At 49.4% G+C, this 24,983-nt stretch overlaps 1 protein-coding gene across 12 annotated transcripts in view; it reads right to left on the bottom strand.

Moving 5' to 3' along the window:
- POC1A (POC1 centriolar protein A) overlaps window positions 1-24,983 on the bottom strand; it is a 67,372-nt gene that overhangs the window by 12,900 nt on the left and 29,489 nt on the right. For 9 of the 12 annotated variants that reach the window (XM_077858682.1, XM_077858675.1, XM_077858679.1 and 6 more), the window contains one exon: window positions 5,892-6,035. In XM_077858682.1, the coding sequence (XP_077714808.1) occupies window positions 5,892-6,035 (144 nt within the window). Of the gene's footprint in view, window positions 1-3,199; window positions 3,376-5,891; window positions 6,036-13,449; window positions 14,263-24,983 lie in introns of those variants that run through there. The other 3 variants (XR_013357869.1, XM_077858683.1, XM_077858685.1) reach the window with 3 other exon arrangements.

The raw sequence follows: 24,983 nt of genomic DNA, 5'->3' as shown, positions 1-24,983 counted from the left end.
TAACTCTGCTGTGGGCTTCTGAGGCAAAACCACCCAGCCATTTGTTGGGCCCAGGGCCCTGGCTGTGGCCTCTCCAGCTCCTGGGTACTGACTGTGCCTCAGCACCCCACCCCTTGCCCCTGAGGAAGGCCTAGGGACTCTGCAACTCCCAGCACCACCCGAACCTCAGTCACTCAGGAGGCGCAAAGGAAGCAAAGGGAGCCAATGCGCAGGAGGTGAGCTCATGCAGTTAGGCTAGTTGTGGAAAGTAGCCTCTCCTGGCTCACTGGTGAATGTTCCAACATCTGTGAAAGGGACCCCTAGACCATCTGATGCACCCCCAGAAGAACATGAGAGGAAAGGTCAGGGCCTCTGTCTGGATACATGTCGAATGCCCATTACCAAGGAGTCAGGCCTGGCAGCCATGGGGCCCACCCTGGAGTCCTTCCTCAAGGGGAGGGGAGATATGAAAGCAACTCATGGAAAGAAGACCCTACAGGAAATCCCAGCCCCAGGTGGGGTGCTGACCTCTGCTGCCTACCCCATGGGATGGGCACATGGGCAGTGCATAAAGGCTCTCCTCCTCTACAGGAGGAAACCAAGGTTTTCTCAGACCCACACAGACAGAAGCGCAGCTGGGGTTTTTTTTCTGGACCTCGTAGGCCTCTAAGGTTAAGTGAATTTTCTCAGGAAGAGAAGACGTGGGGCAGGCCCAGAAGGTCAGTGACTTGTGGTAGCCATAGAATAGGTATACATTCTCTAAAGTGTGTGTGAAGACAGCGTCACAAGAGGAAGGGAGGTATCCACTCATGACCTCAGCCCCAGTATTGCTGAGAATTCCCATGCTGGGTTTTAAGGAGCAAAAAGTCTCCAAAGAAAAACCTAAACTCAAGGCGCCTGGGTGGCTCAGTCAGTTAAGCATCTACCTTGGGCTCAGGTCATGATCTCAGGGTCCTGGGATTGAGCTCTGCAGGGAGACTACTCCTCCCTCCCCCTCTGCCCTTCCCCCTGTTTTTGTGGTTTCTCTCAAATAAATAAAATCTTTTAAAAAAAGAAAAAAAGAAAAATCTAAACTCCACTGTTAGCAAACACATTTTCCCCAAAAACCATTATGATAACTAGATTCAAAGAATAGCTATAGGGGCAAGCCCGTGTGGCTCAGCGATTTAGTGCCACCTTCGGCCCAGGGTGTGATCCTGGAGACCCGGGATCAAGTCCCACGTCGGGCTCCCTGCATGGAGCCTGCTTCTCCTTCTGCCTGTGTCTCTGCCTCTCTCTTTCTCTCTCTGTGTCTCTCATGACTAAATAAATAAAATCTTTGAAAAAAAAAAAGAATAGCTATATGTCTATTGTCTATGTATTCAAAGAATAGCTATACGATAAGTATATGTCTTTGAAGAGCTTCAATCTTGGCCTGATGCCTGGGTCCAGATTCAAGGCTCCCATCTAATGGGCCCCATGACCCATCCCTGATTTTCAATAGCCCCTGTACACTCCAGTCCCCCATCGCCTCCTGGGCTCCCCCAACCCAGACCTGGGGAAAGACCTCTTCTTTCTTTCCCTCTCATCCTACTGCCTAGCCAGACCACTAGACTCTCACTGGCACCTCAAGGGCACTCCTGGGACTCAAGTCCAGCAGCTGCAGAGGCCTGTGGAATGTCCACTCCTGACACTCCTGTGTTACCTGGCCACCCCGGTACTTTCCCATACTTCACTGGGAACACATTAACTTCGTGCTCTGCTTCACGGAAGAGCTGGTGCCGGTCTAGCACATCCAGTTAACCAGGAGCTTCATAATAGTGCTCAGAGGACATAAGCTGGCTGGACTGTCCCCACTTCCCAAGGGAGGAAACTAAGGCTCTGGGAACAATGTCACATGTCCAAAGTCACCCAGGTGATGAATGATGGGGTTGGTCCTCAAATCCAGGAGGGCAGGTGTGTCCAAGCTAATGGGCAGGTGGCTCACACTGCTCCCCACGGCTGGTAGGGATATGTAAGGCCAGACAGACCCCAGCTGTTCGGAACATGGCACCCAGCTGGGATCAAGGTCCAAAGGAAAGCAGTGGAACAATCAGTGAAGCCCCACACAGAAACCTCACAGGATTAAAGAAGGTGTCTCCTACACAAAGAAGGGCCAGGGCAAAAAAAAAAAAAAAAAAAGAAGGGCCAGGGCAAGGGAGTGTACGCTCTGGCCAGGGACCTAAGGGCTACCAGACTCTGCGATCACAGAGCAAGAATATCTAGCCTTAACTTTCAGAGAGATCAAGTTTGGCTTGCAGGTGGACTCCTCGGTGAAGTCATCCCTGACTACACCAAAACTATCTAGCAAGTGAAGCTGGGGAGCCCTGGCTTATAATGCGTTGAGCTCAGGATCACCCAGGATCCTGGAGAAGTCCCAGGCTGATTGGCCCCTTGGGCTGGTCCAGGCCCAGCAGGCCATTACTCACACCCTGTCTGCACCTGCCATGATGCTAGCTCTTGGGCACCAGGTGGGAGGATGAGATGAGGGCCATGAAGGAAGGCCTTTGGAAAGATGCAGGTCTCAGATAAACAGTGGGAGGAGGAAGATGACAATGAGGACGTGATCCTCACTCTGTGGACTTCCCATCTAAAACAAGACCATAGGGAGACCTGCCAGGACAGGCCAGTCCAAAGAGCACACCCACTTGGGAGCTGGATAAAGGCCTGTGAACCTTGCAATGCATTCCAAGGTTATCTCCCCGAATGGGCACACTTTTGAAAAACAATGTATGCACTTTATAGAAAAGGCATCTCTGAAAAAATAAAATGGTACAACCCCAACTGGGGAGTCAAAGGGCTGGATTTCAGATGCTGCACATGGCCCAAGGAGCATTTGCTCCCCCGGAGTGATGGGCCTATCAGCCTGGGAGAGAAGCCATGCTGCCAGCTTGCTGGCCCCAGACACAGAGAGGGCTCAGGCAATGTAGGGAACTTGCCACCCCCACTGTGAGGGCGGAGGCATGGCTCTTCTGGGCAGGGAGACAGTGGGGAACTGGGGAGGCTGTTTCTGGTGCCGCTGTGACCCCCACCCCTGCCACCCTTGCCAGGGCCTGAACAATGGCAGGGGCGGCACATGGCACTGCTAGGCACTGTTCAAAGAGCTTCACACAAGCTAACACATCTAATCCTCACATGAGTCCTGTGAGGTGGCTACTCACTATTCTCCAGATTTGGAAACTGAGGCCCAGAGATTAAGCACCTTGCCCAAGCAAGCTGAGTCATCCCTCTTCATGGGCGTGCACTCAGCTGACCGACCTCCAGGCCTTTGCTTTGCATAGAAATGCCACTGAAGAGGACCGAGACTGGTCCTTCAGACTGGCGCAGATGGACCATGAACATCCAGAGAGGAGGACTCAATCACTGGGTCACACCAGCCTGTGGAGCAGGAAGACAGGCTCTGAGAACTGTGAGTTTCCACAACGGGGTATCCTGCTCATGTCACCCAGGGGCTGGAGGCTTTGTGACTCACTCAATAAACATCCCCAGCCACTACAGCCCCCACAGTTCTTCCTTGGAGGATGTTCTACGGGATGGAGGACTGAAGGCCCCGGAAGGCAGCTTCCCCCTGAGAAGCCTCTTTGAAGTAGACTTCCTTGAGGGGGAGGGAAGGGGCAGTGAGGGGGGTGAGACAGAGAACAGCATGATTCAGACAACTCTGAGGCAGGAGTCCATGTTAGGGTAGCTGAGACACCTCCACCCCTCCAGAGCACACAGGCACATCAGGATGGTGAGAAGCGCTCACTGAGGGGGCAGCGTGTAAGGCCAATACAGACCAAAGAGGCTCAGAGCCCGGCTAAGCAATCTACGTGGGCAGCTATACACAGCAGGGTCACCTGGCTCTTAGGCCTCTGAGGAGCCTCCAGAGAGGGGGCTGCCCACAGCCAAGCTGGTTCCAAGAGGAGTGAATGCCCAAGCCCACAGGGCATAGCTCTGGCTGTGGCTTGGACACCTCAGCTAGAGCCCCAAATCCAGAAGAGGAGGTATGTCTGGAAAACAACCAGGAACCAAGCTTAAGGACACCATGCTGGTTAGCACAAATGTACTTCTACTGCTCTGGAAATGGGCTGAGGCCTCAACTGGGGCTTCATCTGTGGAAACCAAGATTCCTCCTTAGGATGTTTCAAGTCCGTCAGGAACATTCAGGAATGCACACTGTTTGGCAGAGCAGGTGACTGGCATCTGGTTGGGGGTGGAGTGCTGTTTGGATCTGCAAAGGGGCTGGACGGTGTGAGGTAGGACAAGGGTGCCCACAGAGCCATTGAGACCCAGGGCCAGAGGCCCAGGCCACAAGAGAGCCTTCATTATTCTCTGTGATGCCAGTTTTCTACAAAGTTACTATCACATTCAGAACTGCTAACACATAACAAAACCTCCAGTGTGCATCCCTGAAACACAGTGACAGGAAACGCTTTTAGTGCTATACTCCAATGAAGTGATCCAATGAAGCGATCCAATGAAGCTATTTTTAACCATCTTCTCAGACTTAATTTCCAATTTTATCCTATAAAGTTCTAATTGATTCCACCTCCCCTGATCTCTCACTTGACAAGGCTGTGAAGAACATGAGGCAGGCTCGGCAGTTTCTGATGCGTCTGAGGTGGGGGATATGCACGTTGCTCCTACTTCTCTTAGCACATGCCATCTTCTCAAGGGTTAACAGGCTTTCAGAAATGTCTGATGTGCCTGCAGTTGTCCTGTACCCCTCCCCCTCCCATCCCCAGCCACCAATGTCTGACCTTTCCCTTCAAATGTCCTTTCTTCCCTGGGCCCAAGGTGTGCAGTACCAGCTGGGATGCTGTGACACTCCGTGGACCATGTGACATGACGCAGAGGAGCTTTGCTCACTTGGCTCCAGATCCAGAGACAGAGAAATGATGCCATGCCATTTCAGCTCTGTTTCTGTAAGAGACTCAAGGGTCCTTTGCAGTCCTCTCATACCCTTGGTCTACCCATGAGCTGTCACAGAAGAAGGTGGTCTACACCCACAGCCCAGGTGTGGAAGGGGCCTGATACCCTTTACATCCTGGCCTGCCCCCCGCTCCCCCACATGCCCCATACAGCCATGCTGGGCCTTGCTCATTGCCTAGATGTGCCAGTGGCCCCCAGTCCTGCAGGCAGGCTGCTCCCTCTGCCAGGGCCACTCTCATGCCCATGGTACTGGCTGCCCCCTCTTGCCAGGGCATTCTGCTCTTAGGGAAACTGTTGCACTGTGATTCTTTCTGTATTGCAAACTGCCAGATGTACATATGCTCCAGAGGTTGGAGTCCACGCCTATCTTGCTGATGACACTGCTCACAGCAACACAGCTACCATTTACTGAGCACCTACCTAGAGCCAGGAGTAAGCCAAATACTTCCCAAAGATTCATCTCCTTTAATCCTGACCACAAACAGGACATGGAGTCCATGACCACTGCATGACCACTGCACATCACAGAAGAGCGCACCAGGGCTTGGAGAGCCGAAGGGATTTCGCCAAGGTTGCATGGAGGATAAGAGCAGTGCCAGCTCAAACCCTCAAACCCAGAGCCTGGACTCCCAGATGCATTGATTCACTGCTCACAGTTCCCTGGCATGTCCCTGGAGTGCCCACCCTGCAATGAGTGGGATGAATGGACAGTGTTTCTTTCAAAGCTCTGCTGTGGCCCAGGCCAGCCCTGGGAGGGGACACCCTACAGGATCCAGCACTGGTGATTTTGGGGACCAGTGGCTTGGCCAAGGCTCAGATGGCCCTGAGAACCAGGATCTCAGGGCAGGCACTGCAATTTCATTAATTTGGGCTGGAAAGTAGGTCCATTATGATTATGTTTTTTTAAAAATATAGCACCTGCGGCCCACCTTCAAATGGTCCAGATGCCAGGCCACGTGGGATAAACACACGTCATGGCCTACCTGGGTGAGGACGTCCAGCTGGCCCACGATGTGCTCCAGCGTGCTGGTCAGCGTCTGGGGCATGCTGATGGGCTCCTGGAGCTGGCTCTGCACCGACTCCTGACTCCTGCCTCCTCCTGGAGGGACGGGGAAATCCACTTCTGGCTAAAGACAATGAAAAGAAAGGGAGTCCTTCAGTCCCCATTCAGTGCTTAGCGAAACACAGAGAGAATGGTCCCTCCAAAGGATGAAGTGGAAAACCACCAGCAAACTGGAGAAAATAAGTCCCAAAGACTGGGGAGAAACACGGTGGGGCAGTACTCCCACCTCCGGGCCATGCACGCCCTGCCAGGACAGAGGCCACGGGTGAGGAGTGCAACCAGAGCACTTGGCAGTAACGGCTGGAGGAGCCTGGAAGGGAGGTGCAGGCGGGTGGGTGAGTGCCCTCCGCTGGTTCCTGGAGGCCATCTGGGAGGCCAAGGCCAGGCCAGCTGCGGGCTCTTCATGCAGCCTGCACCCTCTGGTAGGCCTCTGAGAGTCTGGAGACCCTGAAGTCACCCCCTTTCCTGGTGAGCTCAATGCCAATTCCCCACCCCCAGCATGGGGATGGCCTAGAACTGGGGGGAACGTTCAACCCTGCCCTAGTGCAGAATCCCTGGGAAAACCAGCATTGTATGTGAACATCCAGATGGCTGGTGGGAGTCAGAATCCACGGGTCAGGCACCCTGGGCTGCTGCTGCATTCCAGAATGTGAGGGATCAGTGTTCCTGCCTAAGGTGTTTCAGCTCTCAAATGCCAAAGCCAGCCTAACCTCTGCCACATGCCCCCAAAACACTCATCCACAACCACTGAGCACAAGTGATTTCCTAAGGGGATTCACCTCATTCTAACATGTGACACCCCTCCCCCCCAATTCAGGCACCATTCTACATATAGATGAATGCTTCTCCTAACCTTCTCCTAACCTGAACACTGTGCATGTGTTCAGCAAGGTGGGTTCCCAGAGCCACCCGGTTCCCAAGGACACAGTTGGCAGACGCCTCAGTTTTGGTCTTGGAGCCTCCAATTCCTCTGTGGACTTGCTCCCTGTACAAATGAGGTTCACATTCTAGGCCGGCCCCAAAGTCCCGGTTACCCTTAAAGGCAGCCACACTTGGGGCTTAGGGTTTTAAACCACGACCTCACAGACAGACATTCCAAAGGTTACCACGTCACTCCCTGGCCTTGCCAGTCCTCCAGGGATCGCCACCGCCTCTGGGAGAAAACTCAAGCCCCTTGACAAGACATCCGGCTCCAGCCTACCTCCTTCCACAGCTCCCCTTCTGCTCTGCACCCTCCTGCCCAGTTCCCAAGGGCCTCCCTATCAGAAGGCCCTCATCCACCCTTCCTCTCCTCTGTCCCAGCATCCTATCCTCCACCTGCTCTGCAACCCTGAACTCATGGTCAGCAGCAGCTCTGTGTTCCCACACACCTGGGCCCGCCCCACCCCTGCCCTGCTCCTCTAGCCACTATATATCCAGGGCCAGCACACAAGTGGGATGAACCAATACCAGCCTGACCACAGGGCCCACTGCCTGTCCATGTGTCTGTGTCCCTCTCCCTGTCTCCTGCCTCCACCTATCACCCCTCTCCCTTCTGAATCTGGGACATCACTGGGCTCAACACTTGCCAACTACCCATGTGCCACAGAACCAAGGCTACCTCATCCAGCCAGTAGAGTATACTGGCTGTGACTGGGGCTCTCACCTATAGGATGCCTGCACACCTGCCAGCAGCAGTCGGCTTGCATCTCTGAGTGGGCCCATCTGAGTTCACCCATCCTGGATGAACTCACAGTGGCCTAGCCCTAGGAAGATGCTCCGCCCTGGACATGCTCACCTGGGCGGGCATCAGAGTCCTTGAAAAGAATCAGCCCAGGAGAAGATTCCCAACCAGCCAAGGAGGGCAGTTTGGCACATGGTCTCTACTGCCTATTTTCCTTTATTTGGAGAGTGTCCTAGTTTCACAGATAGCAAACTTTCCAGTGCATGTCCATTTGAACCCGGGAAAACACAGGCTCTGGCGGTTAAAGAGAATTTGAATGTGAGACCCAAAGCTAGTGGAGTATTCTTGAAAACAGGAGCAGTGCCATGTGCGCAAGCCCATCGTTGGTGTGTCTGCGGTGGTGCTGCAGCCACTCTGTGAGACCTTAGTCTACCAGGGCCCAGCTCCTGTCCTCCAGGAATCAATGCACTTCCCTAAGTGTAAGCCCTGAGAGTTGTGGGGTTTTTCTACTGTTTTGTAATGCAAGTGCTTGACTTCTTGACTGCCCAGGCATCCACTTACAAGAGGCATCCACTTGCAGAGGGCTATCTTGAATAAACACGTTGCCAGCACGTTGCCAGCCCATGACCAGATAAAGAGCTGGGCCACCTCCCAGCTCTTTTGTTTCTGAGATCTGGGTAGATTTTGATAATTAACTATATGGCCACGTGGCTTTTCCTTCAATTCTCACTTATGTTTAAAATTCACTAGTAAAGAGTGAGCCCTTAAAATCCCTAAGTCTCTACCCTCAATCCCAAATAAAGTAGAACCCCAGGCGCTCCCTCTCTCTACCCTCTACCCTCATCTTTGCTGTGTGGCTTCACATGTGCTGTTTTATATCTAGGTCCTGTTAGCAATAAACCTTCATTTTTTTTCAAAAGTTCCCAATGGTTACTGCTCAAGGGTATCATGTAATTATAATAAGAGGTACAAAGGCCGTTCAACCACAACATTGGTTGTTGTTAACAATGACCAGCGCACAGTTTCAGACCCCAATGCTTAGGAGTCCACCCTGAAAGGAAATGTTTCAGAAGCCTTGAGCAGCCCTCACCTCACCCCAGCAGCCCCCAGCCCCAGGCAGTAATGTCAGGAGACACAGCAGAGTACAGCGGTGACGGGGAGGGATTCAGACAGGCCTTGGCCAACATCCAAGCTCCAGCATGGTTGGTGAGGTGGCCCTCGGCCTCTACTTCCTCACCTGCTAGATGGGGGTGATGACTGGGCCTGCCCCTCAGAGGGCTGGGCTGTGAAAGCACCTCTCTGACATCACCAGCAGGCCTTTCTTGAGAAGCAGCTCCAGCCCCGGGCCTGATGCTTCCGAAGGACAACCACCCCCCACCACCACCACCTTCCAGACATGCACACTCTTCTTATGGATCGTGAGTTGCCATTGCTCCCTGAGGAAAGGCCTCAGGAGGGAGGGTGGGAGCCAGGCAGCCCTCTGTCCTGACAGCCAGCATCCTCAAGGAGTGGCCAGACGGGTGCTGCCTGCTGCCTGGGAACGACGGAATGGAAATTCTGAGTGTTTCTGAAAAATGGCCCAGAAACTGACAGTGCTGAGCTGAGTCTCTGGAAGCACAGTGATGATGAGGAGTTGGGGGGGGTGGGCAGGGGAGCACCACTGACTTGCAACAGGAACCCAGCTCCAAAGGTGCACTGAGGACAGCAGCCATGTGCCAAGCCAGGGAGGCAGCCTCTGGAGGACAGGGCCGCAGGGGCTGCCACGTCCTCCCACCTACTCCAAGCTCTCATGGGCTGTGTCCATTTTACAACAAAGGAGACAGAGGCTCAGGAAGCAGGTGACCTGCCGAAGGGCCCCAGCCTCAGGCCTCACTCACAGGCCCAGGGTCCTGCCTGCCCCGGGCTATTCCTCTGGCCGCACTGGCTGGTCCTCGTCTTAGCTTCCCTAGGACATGACCCTTTTCTGCTTCCTGTCTGCTCTCAATGGTGGACATTCCAGCACTTAACACAACACCAGGCCGGCATATAAAGGTGCCTGGCAATGGCTATTGTCCCCTTGTTACCTACCATGTGCCAGTGTTATACATGTTGCTTCATTTAATTCTTATAGTGGCCCTTCAGAGCAGGCATTATTAACTTTATTTTTCACATGGGGAAGCAGGCTCAGGGAGGTTAGAGATCTTGCTCGAAGTCACTAGGAAACAAGAGCTGGGATCGGAACCCAAAGTACAGGCAGTTCCCTGACATCAGACTGCCTCTGACAGGTGACATGGCCAGCAGTTCTGCTTCCACATGCCCGACTCCTCTTACTCCTGCGTCTAACACTTTTTGCATCACTCCCCCACCTGCCTGCCCTGGAATGCCTGCTCGGCATGGAGCTGAACACAGAGCAGGCCCTCGCACACACGGGATACCTCAGAGAGCCCAGCCCACCATGGTGACATTCCTATGTAATGAAAACTTCCAAAGGCAAAGGGCCAGTGGCCCCACCCTACACAGCATCACAGCACTCACCTGCACTCCAGCACCCTGGAGATGTGGCATTTCCCAGAGCTTGGCAAACAAGCGATAAGCAGAGATAAGGAGATGACGAACAGGACTGGGAAGGGACGCACATACAGGGCTGTGAGTAATGACAGTGACGGAACACCGGGAGCAACATGTAAGAGGGAAATGCTATCAGTGCTTTGCCCATTCAACATCAAAGGGTCCCTAAGGCCCGTGCCTGGTGGTTCACAGGGACAGTGTGCACCAGCAAAGTCACAATGACATCAGCACACACTATATACCTACAGAGCTGCACCAGGCTGACATGCTTTACTTTGGTCAAATACAAATCTCTTAACATCAAAGAGAAAAAGGCAAAAACTCAGAAAAGACAAATCTATTTGACTTCGTGGAACTCTCACTTAGGATCTGTAGGTATCCCCTCTCACCCCACCCAGCTATGGGATCCTGGGCTCTCACAGTACGTTAATTTTTTGCTTGTCTCACTTTGTTGCCACCGGCCTGTCACACGCCACCAGGAGCTCAGCACTTTCACACAGTAGAAACTGCAGAAATATCTGGCTGATCTCAGCCACTCGAACACATGGGTCACCAACCCATAAATTTACTAAAAAACAAACAACAAAACAGCTTGCAGGCCTTCCTTGTGACAAGAAATCAACCCATCTGGACTGGCTACGGTCACTTATACGTCATCAAGATGCAGATACGGATAACGAGCCTCTGCCTAGATGTAGAGAGTTGGGGAAAACCCCATCCTAACAAAAAAAAAAGACCGACAACCCAAAGGAATCGTAACTTTCTTAAATCAGAGAACTGAAGTCATGAAGCAAGAAACCAGCCTGAAATCCAAGGAAAGACAGACTCTTCTACGGAAACCAAAGTGAACATTAGCTCACCTCTGGCAAAGCATAGGAGGAAGGGACACTGAGAGCCACATAAGTGAGTGAGAAGAACTGAATTAAGCCAACAAATTTCTAAAGGCTGAGTACCTCCCCCGCCCCGCCTGGGAAGGATGAAAGCTGGGGATGGAGCAGGAACACTGAGGAAAAACCCTCCTACACCCAGACCTCACCTTAAGTGAGTAAGACTCACTTACTTAACACAGTAAGACTAAACTCAGCTCAACTCCTGATAAGACTATTTACTTGTCTCTACTGTCCTAACCATGATGTATGGCATTCAATCAAAAATGATGAGACACACAAAAAGGCAAGGAAAGAAACTCCACTGTCAGAGAGAAAGCAATCAGCAGGGGCACCTGGGTGGCTCAGTGGTTGAGCATCTGCCTTTGGCTCAAGTCGTGAACCCAATGTCCTGGGATAGAGTCCTGCATTGGAATCCCTGCAGGGAGCCTGCTTCTCCCTCTGTCTATGTCTCTGCCTCTCTCTCCTCACTGTGTCTCTCATGAATAAATAAAATCTTAAAAAAAAAAAAAAGCAATCAGCAGAATCAGACTTTGATGGTGGCACTATCAGACATAAAATGTAAAGTAACTATGACTAATATGTTAGAGGTTGTACTGGAAAGTGTGGCCAACACACATGGACAGATGGGGAATACCAGAGAGGCAGAAGTTATAAGAAAGAGTCCACGAAAATGCTAGAAACAGGAAAGGCAGTAACAGAGATGAAGAATGGCTTTGACGGACTAATTTGTAGACTCAGCTGAGCTGAGGAAATCAATGTTCTTCAATCTTGATCAATTCCTCAAACTGACACAAAAAGGGGTGGGGGCAACCAGAACAAAGCATCCATTAACTGTGAGACAATATCAGATTGTATAACACGTGTGACTGGAATCCCAGAAGGAAAAGAGAGAGAAAAGAAAACATTTTTTATAGAGCAAATTTAATGGTCATCAATTCTCTCAGCTTTTGTCTGCAAAAAAGTCTTTATTTCTCTTTCATTTTTAAGAGATGTTTTTGCTAAGTACAGAATTCTGGGTTGACAGTCTTTTTCTTTTATTTGTTTATTGATTTTATTTATTCATAAGAGACACAGAGACAGGCAGAGCCTCAGGCAGAGAGAGAAGCAGGCTCCATGCAGGGAGCCCAATGCGGGATCCGATCCTGGGACCCCAGGATAACACCCTGGGCCGAAGACAGACTCCCAACCGTTGAGCCATCCAGGCGTCCTGATAGTCTTTTTCTTTTAATACCTTAAAGATGTTATTCCAATGTTTTCTGGATTATATAGTTTCATATGAGAATTCTGTGATTCTTACCTTTTTTTTTTTTTAAAGATTTTTATTTATTATGAGAGAGACAGAGAGAGTGAGAGAGAGAGAGAGAGAGAGAGGCGAAGACACAGGCAGAGGGAGAAGCAGGCTCCATGCGGGAGCCCAACGTGGGACTTGATCCCAGGACTCCAGGATCACACCCTAGGCTGAAGGCAGGCACTAAACCGCTGACCCACCCAGGGATCCCCTGATTCTTACCTTTGATCTGCTGCATGTAATGTCTCTTTTCTCTACCTTCAAGATTTTCTCTTAATCTTCGGTTTTTCAGAAGCTTGAATGTAATTTGTGTAGAGTTTTGTTTTATTTAGTTTGCTTGTCCCTTCTCTGAGCTTTTTGGATCTCTGGTTTGATGCCTTTCATAAATTTTCAAAAATCCTTGGCTATTATCTTTTCAATAGCACCAAAAATCATGAAATATGTTGCTATTTTCCTAAAGCTATCCTAACAGATTGTCACACTTGGTGGCTTAAAACAACAGAAATTTATTCTCTCAGAGTTTTAGAGGCCAGAAGTTCAAAATTAAGGAACCCTTCCCTCTGGAGGCTCTAAGGGAGAATCCTTTCTTTCTTGCCTCTCCCAGCTTCTGGTGGCTCCAGGATTCCATGGTTTATGACTGCATAGCTCCAGTCTCTACCTCCATCTTCACATGGCCTTTTCTGCTCTCAGTGTGTCTCTTATAAGGACACTTGTCATCGGATTTAGGGCCAATAATCCAGGATAATTTCATTTTGAGATTTATCTTAATTCTATTGGCAAAACCCCCTTTTCTCCAAATAAGATCACATTCGTAGGTTCTGGGGGTCAGGACACAGATATATTTGGTAGTAGGGGGCCACCATTCAACACACAACAAAATGCTTAGATAAAATCTAACAATATATCTGTATGTTGAAAACTGTAATACACTGATGAGTAAAAATGCAAAAAATCTTTATGTTGAAAACTACACTATACTGATGAGTAAAATCAAAGACCAATAATCAATGAATACCATGTTTGTGTACTTACTGAAGGCGCAATGTTGTTAAGATGTCAGTTCTCTGAAATAAGTTATAGAAAACAAGAAGCTGATTCCAAAATTTATATGAAAAGACAAAGCAACTAGAGAAGTCAAAACAATTTTAAAGAAAATTAGAAAATTCACATTATCTGATTTCAAGACTTAGTCTAAAGCTATAGCAATTGAAACAGTGTGGCACTGGTAAAAAGAGAGATACACAAATCAATGGAACAAATACAGTCCAGAAACATACCCACAGATATCTGATCAATTGATTTTTAACAAAGGCACACAACAACTTAGTAAAGATGGTTGCTGGAATAACTGGATATCCACATGTAAAAAAATGCATTTTGGTACATACTTCACACCACATATAAAAAGAATTCAAAATGGATCACAGATCTAAATGTAAAATCTTAAACTATAATATCTACATAAACTTTTCTTCTAAAACATAAGAGAAAATGTTTATGACCTTGGATCAGGCAAAGATTTCTTAGGTATGACACCAGAAGCATGACTGTTGATAAAATGAACTTTATCAAAATTCATAACTGCTCTTTGAAAGACACTGTCAAGAAAATGAAAACACAAACTACAGACTGGGAGAAAATATTTGCAAGTCACATATCTGTTAAGGACTTGCATCCAGAATAATAAGAACTTTCAAAACTCAATGAGAGGGGCACCTGGGTGGCTCAGTCGGTTAAGCGTCTGTCTTCAGCTCAGGTCATGATCCCTGGATCTTGGGATCAAGCCCCAAGTCAGGCTGGGCTCCCTGCTCAGTGGAGAGTCTGCTTCTCCCTCTCCTTCTGCCCATCCCACTCATGCTCGCACTCGTGCACCCTCTCTCGCTCTGTGTCAAATAAACAAAATCTTTAAAAAGAGAGAAAGACAAGTACATAAAAGTTAACAGCAGCTTTATTTATAATAGCTGAAAGTTGAAAATAACCTAGATGTTCACCAACATGCAGATAAAAAAAACTTTGATATACCCCTTTGATGGAGTACTACTCAGCAATAAAAAGAAATGAACTATTGATCCATGTGACAACATGGGTGAATCTCAAAAGAATTAGGCTAAGTGAAAAACAACAGACCAAAAAGAATATATAACTACATGATTCCATTTATATCAAATTCTGAAAAATACACACTGCTCTGTAGTGACAGAACGTGGATTAGTGGTTGCCTGAGGCTGGAGGTGGAAGGAGTAGGTTGATATAAAGAGGCAAAAAGGAATTTCTGGGATGATAGAAATATTCTGTACCTTGATCAGGGTGGTGATTAACTGTGTCTGTCCAAACTCACAGAGCAATTCATTTTTTAAAGATTTTATTTATTTGTTTGAGAGAAAGAGAACACAAGCAGGTAAAGAAGCAGAGGAGGAAGGAGAGGGAGGGGGAAAAGAATCCCAAGCAGACCCTGTGCTAAGCATGGAGCCCAATGTTGAGCTCGATCTCACAACTGAGTTAGAAGCTTAACTGAGCCACCCAGGCACCCAAGCATTACAATTTTTAAAATGGTGACTGCTGGGGCACCTGGCCAGCTCAGTCAGTAGAGCATGTGATGCTTAATCTCAGGGTCTTGAGTTTAAGCCCCATGTTGGATGTAAAGCTTACTTTAAAAAAAAAAAAAAAAAATGCTGAGTGAAGTCAGTCGGTGAAGGACAAACATTATATGTTCTCATTCATTTGGGGAATATAAATAATAGTGAAAGGGAATATAAGGGAAGGGAGAAGAAATGTGTGGGAAATATCAGAAAGGGAGACAGAACGTAAAGACTGCTAACTCTGGGAAACGAACTAGGGGTGGTGGAAGGGGAGAAGGGCAGGGGGTGGGAGTGAATGGGTGACGGGCATGGGGGGTTATTCTGTATGTTAGTAAATTGAACACCAAAAAAAAATAAATTAAAAAAAAATAATAAAAAGAATAAATTAAATAAAATGGTGAATGCTACTATTTGTTATCTATATTTGTTATGTATGTATATTAATAAACCTGACGTAAAAAAAAGATGCAGCTACAACTGAAATATCCTAAAAGCTCCACTTGCCCTCACGTGACACTGCACTTAACACGACCCATCACAGCCATGCTGCACTCTGGGTGAAAATCACTACCTCTCTATTGGACATTACCAATGGGCAAAACCCCAGTCTGAAGACCCCAGGTGAGGCTCATGAGGCCTACCACTGGTCTGGGGATTACAGTTCCCAGATGCAGAAAACCAGATTCACATTTCAGTGCAGTTCAATTCTAAAGCCACAATTTCCCTGGTCGTCAGTGGAGGTCCCCAGGCAGTGTTGCCTAGGCAGCGGCCACCCAGTCTATGGAATGTCAGGCTCCAACCACTCAGGGGTCCCTATGCAACTTGACAGTCATGAGCGAGCAAGGTCTGCACACACCTGGCCAGCAGCCAGGAATGGCTGGAGATTTACCAAAAAGATGCTGTGAGCTGATGTGACCGAATGCCCCGCTCTGCGGGGTGGAGTGGTCAATTATTAACACCTGCTCAAGGTGGAAATTTCTCCTTTTCTTTTAATCTCTAACACTGGACCTTGCCCCCGGCTCGGCCTGTTTTGGAAACTGAATCCCTGTCATAGACAGAAGCACCCAGGTCCATGGCTTGACTCTGGGCCAGAAAGGGGAGAGGAAGGTGACTTGGGTCCAAGATCTGCACTGTCTCACTGGTACCTGACTGTACAGAACTGGACGGCAGCCCAACTGGCCACTGCCCACTTAAAACAAAGTGTATCACTGTTTTTAAAGCAAGACTGAGCACAATGCTGGAAGAAACAGACACACACACCGTGATTAAATCTTTTCAACTTAATCTTTTATCCAACTGCTCACTGCATAGTCTGCTAAGTGAGGGTGCAGAGATTCATGGACATGTTTCTTACAGTCTTTGCCTCAGGCACTTTGGCTTTGACAATTTGCCTTCATGAAAAGTTAATGGGTGTCTATGTCTGCCTGCCTCTGTTTGCTAAACCTGATCCTGGCAAGGAGGGCAGAAAACTGGACAGAGCTCACTTGAGCTCATGCTCCTCTCTAGCTCTTCAAGTGGAAAAAAGGCACAGCCGTTTTCTCAAATCAGAGCTAAAAGAAACCTGGTCCTATATCCACCACACATATTTGTGGACTAGATATACAACAGCCTTGTTTGCCCTATAATTTAGAGTTCCGGCCTGGAGTCCAACAAGAGAGAAAACTTCTGGTTCTAAACATAGCCCTGAACCCAAGAGGAATTCTGGTGTCTTCAAATCATCTAATTATTCGACAATCTTGCCAATGTTCTTCCAAGCCAGCCTAAGTATGAGTGTGGACTTTGGGTACTGTGTTGGCTTTTATCTAGAGTATGAATTGCAGTGTGCCTTTGCGTGTTCCCCACAGTAAGCTTCCAAGGAAGGCAGGGTGCTAGGTCATCTGTGTGGATGGAGGGAGCCAAGAGGCTCAGGGACTCAGGGCCTGGGGCCAGCAGGGCAGCCTCTGAACACAATCAAATGCCCCATGACAATTGATCACATTTGGGTTTAGGAGCCACCCCATAACCCCAGGCTCCCACTGATGGAAACAGGACAGGGTGTCCTTTGTTTTTTTGTTTTTTAAATATTTTATTTATTTATGAGAAACAGAGAGAGAGGGAGGCAGAGACACAGGCAGAGGAAGAAGCAGGCTCCATGCAGGGAGCCCGACGTGGGACTCGATCCCGGATCCCCAGGATCACGTCCTGGGCTGAAGACGGCGCTAAACCGCTGAGCCACCCAGGCTGCCCAGGGTGTCCTTTGAACTAAGAATTGTGAAGCAGTCGAAGGATGGGTCTAAAATGGATGAGGGATTCATGTGCTGGACCCACCCAGGAGACTAGGTAACCCAGGCCACTCATCCTACAGTCTTCTCTCCTCAAGGAGCGGTCCCTTTGAGGCAGGTGGCATCCTATCACAAGTTAGTCACTCACAGACCTGCCTGGCATGTACAAACCAAGGAACACCATCTCTTCATCCAGGCTTAAGGCAAGATTGAGGCCTCTATATCCAGGCTCTAATAGCCTCTCCGGGGCTCCATTCCTAGCCAAGCTCCAGCTGCCCCCAGCCACACTCTCTGAGAGTTTCCAAGTATCTCCCCCCACTCAAGAGGGCTGATGTATAAAGCCGGTCTTCAAAGAAGTGAAAAGGACTGCCTTGATAAGCAGGAACTGGAAAGTCATTCCAATGTCCAAATATGCCCCCCAGAGAGAGCAGTGGAGCTGAGCAGATCTGGCTCACCGCAGTGGCATACCCAAGTGAGGGGAGCTGTGGGGAGAAAGGAGCAAGGATAAGCCAGGAGAGGAAGACCTGGCAACTGCCAACAAGTGGAGGCTGTGAGAAAACAAGCAGGCCATCATGCAGCGAGAACTTTCCTTGGCACAGAGGGGGTCCCTGGCCCTCCTCCCTGCAGGGGCTCTGAGGTAACAAGACAGTGCCCCAGGCCTTTAGGGGCTGATGTCCTCCAGGCCCTCATCCCTAGTACAGCCAGAAACAGGCCCAAGAGGGCTGTAAGGCAGAGCCAGGGGTCAGCGACAGGGACCAGAAGGAAGGGGGGTTGGTGAGGAGGCCTCAGGAGAAGGCAGGCCTGATCGTCCTTGTGAGCCTGTACCCATGCCAGAGAACCCCTGCTGAGTCTGCCCCAGAGCTCCTGGAGCAGATGTGACCTCTGAAGCACTTGCACAAACAATACTATTGACAAGCAGATGAGCAGACAACGTGGACTTGCATCCTCCACAGCAGTGAGCAGCACCACTGTGAGAGCATTCCCTCTGAACATGACCTGTTTCTTCTAGGACCAGCTCTTGCTCAGTCCCGTTCCACAGATGTTACTGAGGGGCCCACTCCAGGCTGGGGACTGAGCACCTTAGGGTCACCTACCCCCTCCCTCGAGACAGAAACACCTGTCCTCCCACAGCAAACACCTGAATCATGGCATCCGGGGAGGGAGATGAAGTCCAAGGACTCACTGGAGATTTTCTTTTAAAAAATTAGACTGCTTTGAACTAATTTTAGACTTAGAGAAAAGTCGCAAAAAATAGTACAGAGAATTTCCATATATCCCTCCCCCAGGCTTCCCCAGTGCTCACATCTTACATAACCATCAGCACAATGATCAGACCAGGAAGCTAACCTTGGGACAATACCATTAACTAAACTAAGGGCCCCATTTGAGCTTCACCAGTTTTTCTACTAAAATCCTTGGATCCTGCCATTCCAGAAGCCCAACCAGGACCTCATGCTGCATTTAGCTATTTCTCCTTGGTCTCCTGCAAACTGGGTCAGCTCCTCAGTTTTCCCTGGTCTTTCATGACCATGACACTTTCGAAGAATAGTGGTCTGATCAATTGTGTGGTCAAATGTCCCTCTGTCTAGTATTTTCTCATAATCAGATCGAGGGTATCCATTTTTGACAAGAACGTCACAAAAGCCAGCCACCTGACATCGCAGAACTCATGTGGACAGGACATATTATCAGGGGTGTTGACCTTGATCAATGGTGATGACCTCTCTGCCAGGCTTCTCCAATGTGAAGATACATCTTTCCCTGTGTAGTTAATCTTGGCTTTTAAAATGTGGCTTTTTATAAGGGAACGTGTTGCTGTCATTACAAACTCCGCGCTGTCAGCCCAGCCTGCTGATGGCTGCAGCTGCCCCACAGATGAGAGGCGGCTAATGAAGATGAGCGGCAGAGCCGACGTCTCTGGAAGACGCCGAAGCTCTCGGTGACAAAGAGGAACAGTAGCAGTTTATTTATAGATCCACTTGAAGACAGCTCATTGTAACTACTGGGGTTGAATTTTTAAAACCTCGGGAACAAAGGCTGGCTATTTTAAACTCTCCTTGCACTTAGTTCAATGGAGAGCGTTAGAGGCACCGACCACACCCGGGCATCACTCCCAAGCTCGGCAATTCATATTTTGTGTAGCATCTCAGGACACAAGCAAAGCCTGCCAAGACAGATAACAACGACCAGCTCTGCCTAGCTCTGCCTACCCCGCAGAGGCAGTGGGTCTCTTATGGGCCAAAGCCCTTGCCCCCAGGGAGGAGTGGAGGGAGGCTGCATCCCACGGGGTCTCTCAGCCTCCCCTTCCCTGAAAATTAACTTGCGTACAGCTGTTGTGAACCAAGGTTACATCACCTCTCCCTGCCTCCCCCTGCAGGCTGCAAAGACGGACAGCGCCCTCCAGCGGATGCCTGCCCCAGGACAGACGGCACTAGTTGACACATCTCCGGGCTGCGACAAGGATGTCCTGGAGCTCACATACAAATATCCCTGAGGATGGTGGGAAGTGGCACCTTGAAGCTCCTCCTGCCCCCAGCCCAACTGCGCCTCTAGGCCAAGACTGCTCAATCTCTCCAGGCACCAGAACCATGCTGGGGAAGGGAGACGTGGGTTTTCTCAAAGCCTCCCACATCCTTATTTGAACAAAAAGCACAAAGCCATATTCTTGACACGATGTGGAAAAATGTGAGTATGGACTAGGCATTTGATAGCAAGGGATTATTAATTTTGTTGGATGTGACAAGAGCACTACAGTTACATAACCAAGAAAAGTCTTTATTTAGGGTAAAATAATGTATCTGGGATTAAACAAAAATACTCCAACTCTTCTAAAAAAAATGGCGGGGGGAGGGGGAGGAATGAACAAAATAGATTGGCAAAATGCTGAAGCTAGATGAAAGATACATGGGGGTCTGTTATACTATTCTCTCTACTTTGTCCTAGCTTGAAATTTTCCACACCATGAAGGTTTTTTTGTTTCGTTTGATTTAGTAAAAAAGAAAAAGCTCCCAGGCAACTGAGCCGTGGAGCTGAGGCCAGGCTAGTGGGACCCCAGGAAGAAGTTGAGGATGTCTCCAGCCCAGTGTCCTGGCATTTTCAAGCACAGAAGGTAGATTTGTCCGAATCCATGAATGTTCAGACCAGCCTTTGGCATTACCACAGAGAAATCCCTCTATGGCACCACAAGCATTCTGTGAACCCTGCAGCAATGTCCAGACCGTCAAAGAGACTAATTTTAAGATAATCTCCATGGAAACCATCTATTCTGATTTTTTCCATGGTAACCAATGAGAACATAAACACAAGCGCTATCTAACACCCTTACACCACATGGGCCAGCGCTGCCATCCAATCTGGAAAATATAAGCTGCAAAAGGCTTTTTTCCATTGAAAATGAGAAGTACTGAAACTTCTAGTCCAGATATGCAGATTCTACGACCCTCCATGGCCCAGTCGCTGCCCACAGCACCTGCTCCCAAACTGACAAACCAGGCCAGAAAGTGGTTTCCTCCATTTAACCTGGGACCACCAAAAGAATGAGCCAGAGCCTGCCTCTTGCCTCACAGTCTCAACCCACACTGCCCACAGACTGTAGGCATGTGTTCACTGAGCTCTTGAGTTCCAGAGCATTCTATGTGCCAGTTACATGCTGGCCTCCACAAGGAGACCAAGGCCCCAGCCCTCCGGGGAGACAACAGGCTAGCAAATAACTGACTCCAGGAAAGAGGGACTGCTCCAGCAAGCAGAATGCTCCAGTAGGTGGGGCGGAAAGAATTCACAAGCTTCAGGCCTCCCAGGGAGGGCTGCATGGAGGAAAGGTCATCTGGAAAGAAATGGCTGAGTCTAGTTCCACTGGGCAACAGGGGAGTGCAGCCCAAAGAATCATAGTCAGACTTAAGCAACTAGTCTCTTCCACTTGTGGCTCATTTCTTCCATTTTCAGGTTTCTGGGTTTGAAAAACTAGCATAGCACTAAAGAAGACCCTCAGATTCCAATAGCCTTAGTTGGTGCCCACCCTCTGTTCTGCAACCATACAGTCTCTGTTGCCTGCCCTGTAAGAAGACTTCTGAGCATGGCCTGATGGGGCTGTAGATGCTTGTCACCACTGTCAGCAAAATGACAGTGTCACAGCAGTGGCCCTGTGTCATGCATGCTTTGTAGGAAGGCATCACAGTATCTGGACCCCACCATCCACTGTCCCATGATTTGGGTTCATTTCCTCACATGCAGTATAGAACCTCCACTGACCTTGAACCCATGCTTTAGCTGCCAGGGGGAAAGGGAAACCTCAGAGTTATGAGACCCCTGAATGAGATGACAGAGCTCTGAAAGGTGTGTGCATGTGTGCCCAAGTTTATGCTCCAGATGTGTCCCCAAGCACGCAGAGATGAGGGCCAGACATGAGGGCCCTCCCGGCCTTGTGTAGATTCCAGAGTCAGGTTCTTTCATCTTCATGACTCGTGTATGTCTTACCATGCCTTGCCAGGGATTTCTGAAACCATGCCTCCTATTGATGTAAGTCATTAAATAGGCCTTCCTTCCTATAAGCATCGTGCCACTCTCCTCTGGATAGGGACCTACCTGTTTGTGAAATGGATGAGCATTTTCCAGTGGCAGGAAGCTACCACTCCAAGGGGCTACTCCGAGAAAGATGTGCAGCCTCTGTCCATTCCTATAGCTCCATCCTCTTGCCGCCATTGCTATTATCGCTGTTTTGGGACTTGGTCCTGTTCTTGCTACCTGGAGACACTGCCCCAAAACGTTCTGCAAAGACCTTCACCTGAGGGCTTAGATGTTGAGCCACAAGTACCCAGGTCATTTTAAGCTCGGGGGCCAGAGACTCTCACCCTCCAGTATCCCTAAAGGCCCAGCAGGCTCTGGAGAACAGGAGCTGACATAGGCACCCACATCCACAGGGCAGGAGGCATGGGCAGGGTGGACAATGCAAGAGGCAGGTGGCCCACAGAATGGGGGTTCAAGAGCAGGTCACTGGGCTGATGCAGCAGCATTAATAGATGGAATAGGAGTCAAGACAGGAAGACCAGTGGCAGAGGCCCAGGGAGGGCTCTCCTGCATACCATTCTCCCTGCCAGTGCATCCTGCCTGGTAACAAAACCATACATTGGCCTGCCTAGTTGTGAGCAGAGCCCAGTGGTGCCTCTAGGTTCAAAGAACCCACAGGGAAGCACAAGGATTTATTTTTTAACACTAGACTGAAGATCAGAACCAAAGCCATACCACTCTTCCTCTTCCGGAAAGAGGTAGACTATAATTTTCCAAATTGGGCTGAAAGGGACCCCCATTCTTCAAATGCTTCTCCCAATCTGTAGTCTGTACGAGTCAAAGAAACTTCCCAAGATGGACAGAGACTCTCTTCTCCCCACTACATCCTTGTCCAGGATGCCATGGTCACAACTGGCTAGACTATTTTCCAGTAGATGGTGACTCTCAAAGTGCGTCCCTGGACCATTGACGCGACCTAGAAATTGCAAATTCCTTTCCAAATCAGACATTCTGGGAGAAGGGGCAAGCTGTGTTTAATAAGCTCTCAGGGTGATTCTGAAATACACCAAGGTTTGAGAGCCACTGCAAGAGGCTTATTGCCACCCCCGTGAAATGGTAAAAGGCTTGTCTCCTCACTGCACACTGCCAAAGGTGACTTCTCCCTACCAGCAAACATAGTAATTATTTAACACGTGCCTGGTCGCAGCCCTAACCCACCTCTCAGTAGTCAGTTGTGGCCTCTGGAAGGAAAAGGAGAGAGGATTCGGTCTGCTTCTCGGGAGCAGACACAACAGGTCAGAGCCTGATGCCCAGGGTGCCCCTTGGCAGGAAGCATTGGAATCTTTGTGCTCCTAGACTGCGCAGCCACGTTACTCACCACCACCACCCCCTCCCCAGCCACTGTCCAAGGATGCTCAGACTCCAGCGGGAACCTCCTTTAGAAATTGTAGCTTGGTAACATTGAATCTTCTTTATTTCTATTCTCCTCTGTCTTCCCTCTGAACCTAAGAAACCCAGGGCACTTTCCATGACTTCCACTCAGATAAAGGCGGGGAAAATGAAACCTGAGTTTGAAGTGAAGCATCCTGTCCGGGGGCCACTGCCACCCAGAGTCAGCAAAGACGACTGTGGCCACCCTACCCCCACCCCTGCAGGATGATCTTTTACATAGTGAGCTGGTAAAATACCCAAAGGATGTACCGTAGGCTGGTGGGAAGAAATCAGAGTACAAACAATCAAGATGAAGTGCCTGAGGTTATAGGCAAGACTTGCCACATCAGGCCAGGCTCCAGCTTCATCTGGGACCAGCAAACAGGGACAGTACAGCTCTTAAATTGCCAAAAAAAAAAAAAAAAAAAAAAGCCAACCAAGTCGTTAAAGGCTGTCAGGAGTCTGAACCCCATGAAACCAACCCTCTTCCAAGACTATAAAGTACCTGGGCCTATTCTGACTCACCTGCTGACAAGAGCCCCTTTTAATAGTTCCTGGGAAATTCAGAGCCAGAATCAGGGTCAGTTGGAGAAATGAGAGGCTCCCTTCTAAGACACAAAAATCTGGGGCTTATTTCTATTGTAAACACCCACGATGCCCTATCTGCCAAGCATCCCCTTGAATCCATTATTTCTCCCCACCAATGAAAGCAAATGCCAGCCAGAAATCTGTGTTCTTATCAAGACTCCAATCATCTATGCTCCCAAACAGGGAAATCCATATGGCAGATGGAAATGGACCCCATCCCCTGCCTCAACTCTCTGACTCTTCAGGTGAGGTGCCTGGCGTGAGAACCTGGGAGCTTCAGATCCTCAAAACGGGGTAAAAGCCAGTGCCAAGACTGGAATCAGAGCCCAAGAACCTCTAAGTCAAGCGCACCCCTATGTGGCTCCCAAAAACAGAAATGTGGGAGTGGAAGCACAGGTATAGGAGGTGGCTAAGGCTTCATCCTTAGAACCAGAGGAGCTAGGAAGAAGGAAGAGGCCATTCTCAGGGAAGGCTGAGCTCTCAGGTCAGATATTCTTGGCTAAGCTAGCCTCCTCTCACGGACAGCTCTAGCACTGAGGCTCTGGGGGTCCCAACCACTTTGCTTTAAGGAGCCATGGGGGTGGCAGAGGAAAAGAAGCCTGTTTCCATCTACCTCATGGATTTGCTTTTGCATTTAGGAACACAGAGGACTTGGGTCTCTCATCAGGAAGCATAACTGATTCCTGCAAGGGTCTAAAACCCTCACTGGATCTAACAAAGACCTGCAGAGAGGAGTCAACATGGAAAATTATCTTGGTTAGAATCACCCCAATCACTGCCTTGTTCCCCCCATCCCAGCAGGTTTTAAACACACAATCATCCCGCCCGGGGAAGGGGGTTCATCCTGCTTTCAGTCTGACAGAGGAAGAGGAACATTTTAAAAATAGCTAAAGCTTGGTGAGCACTTGCCATGTGCCAGGCACGGTTCCAAGTGCCTGCTTGGCATGTACCACCTCATGAAATCTCATGAAGGAGGGCCTGGCATCTCCCCATTTGAATTTGAGGGGCCCCAGAACTCAAGGTCACTGTCTGAGCTGGAGGGCAGCCATCCCTGAGAACTCAGGAAGTGGTTTTCAGTTTTCCTGAATTACCTGGAATCCTGCATTCTTCCCCTCCCACCCTGCCCCCTACAATCTTCCTTCGCCATTTCATGATGGGCTCTCGGGTGTTTGGAGGAAAGGCGAGAACAAGAGTAAATCGCAACAAATGCACCTCTGTTATTAAAGTGATTTGAAAAAGGCTTCTGCGGCTACAGTAGAAAT

Source organism: Canis aureus, chromosome 19, assembly GCF_053574225.1.
Source record: "Canis aureus isolate CA01 chromosome 19, VMU_Caureus_v.1.0, whole genome shotgun sequence".
Taxonomy (NCBI): Eukaryota; Metazoa; Chordata; class Mammalia; order Carnivora; family Canidae; genus Canis; species Canis aureus.
Note: the sequence above shows the minus strand (reverse complement) of the source record. Positions and strands in the feature narration are given on the sequence as shown.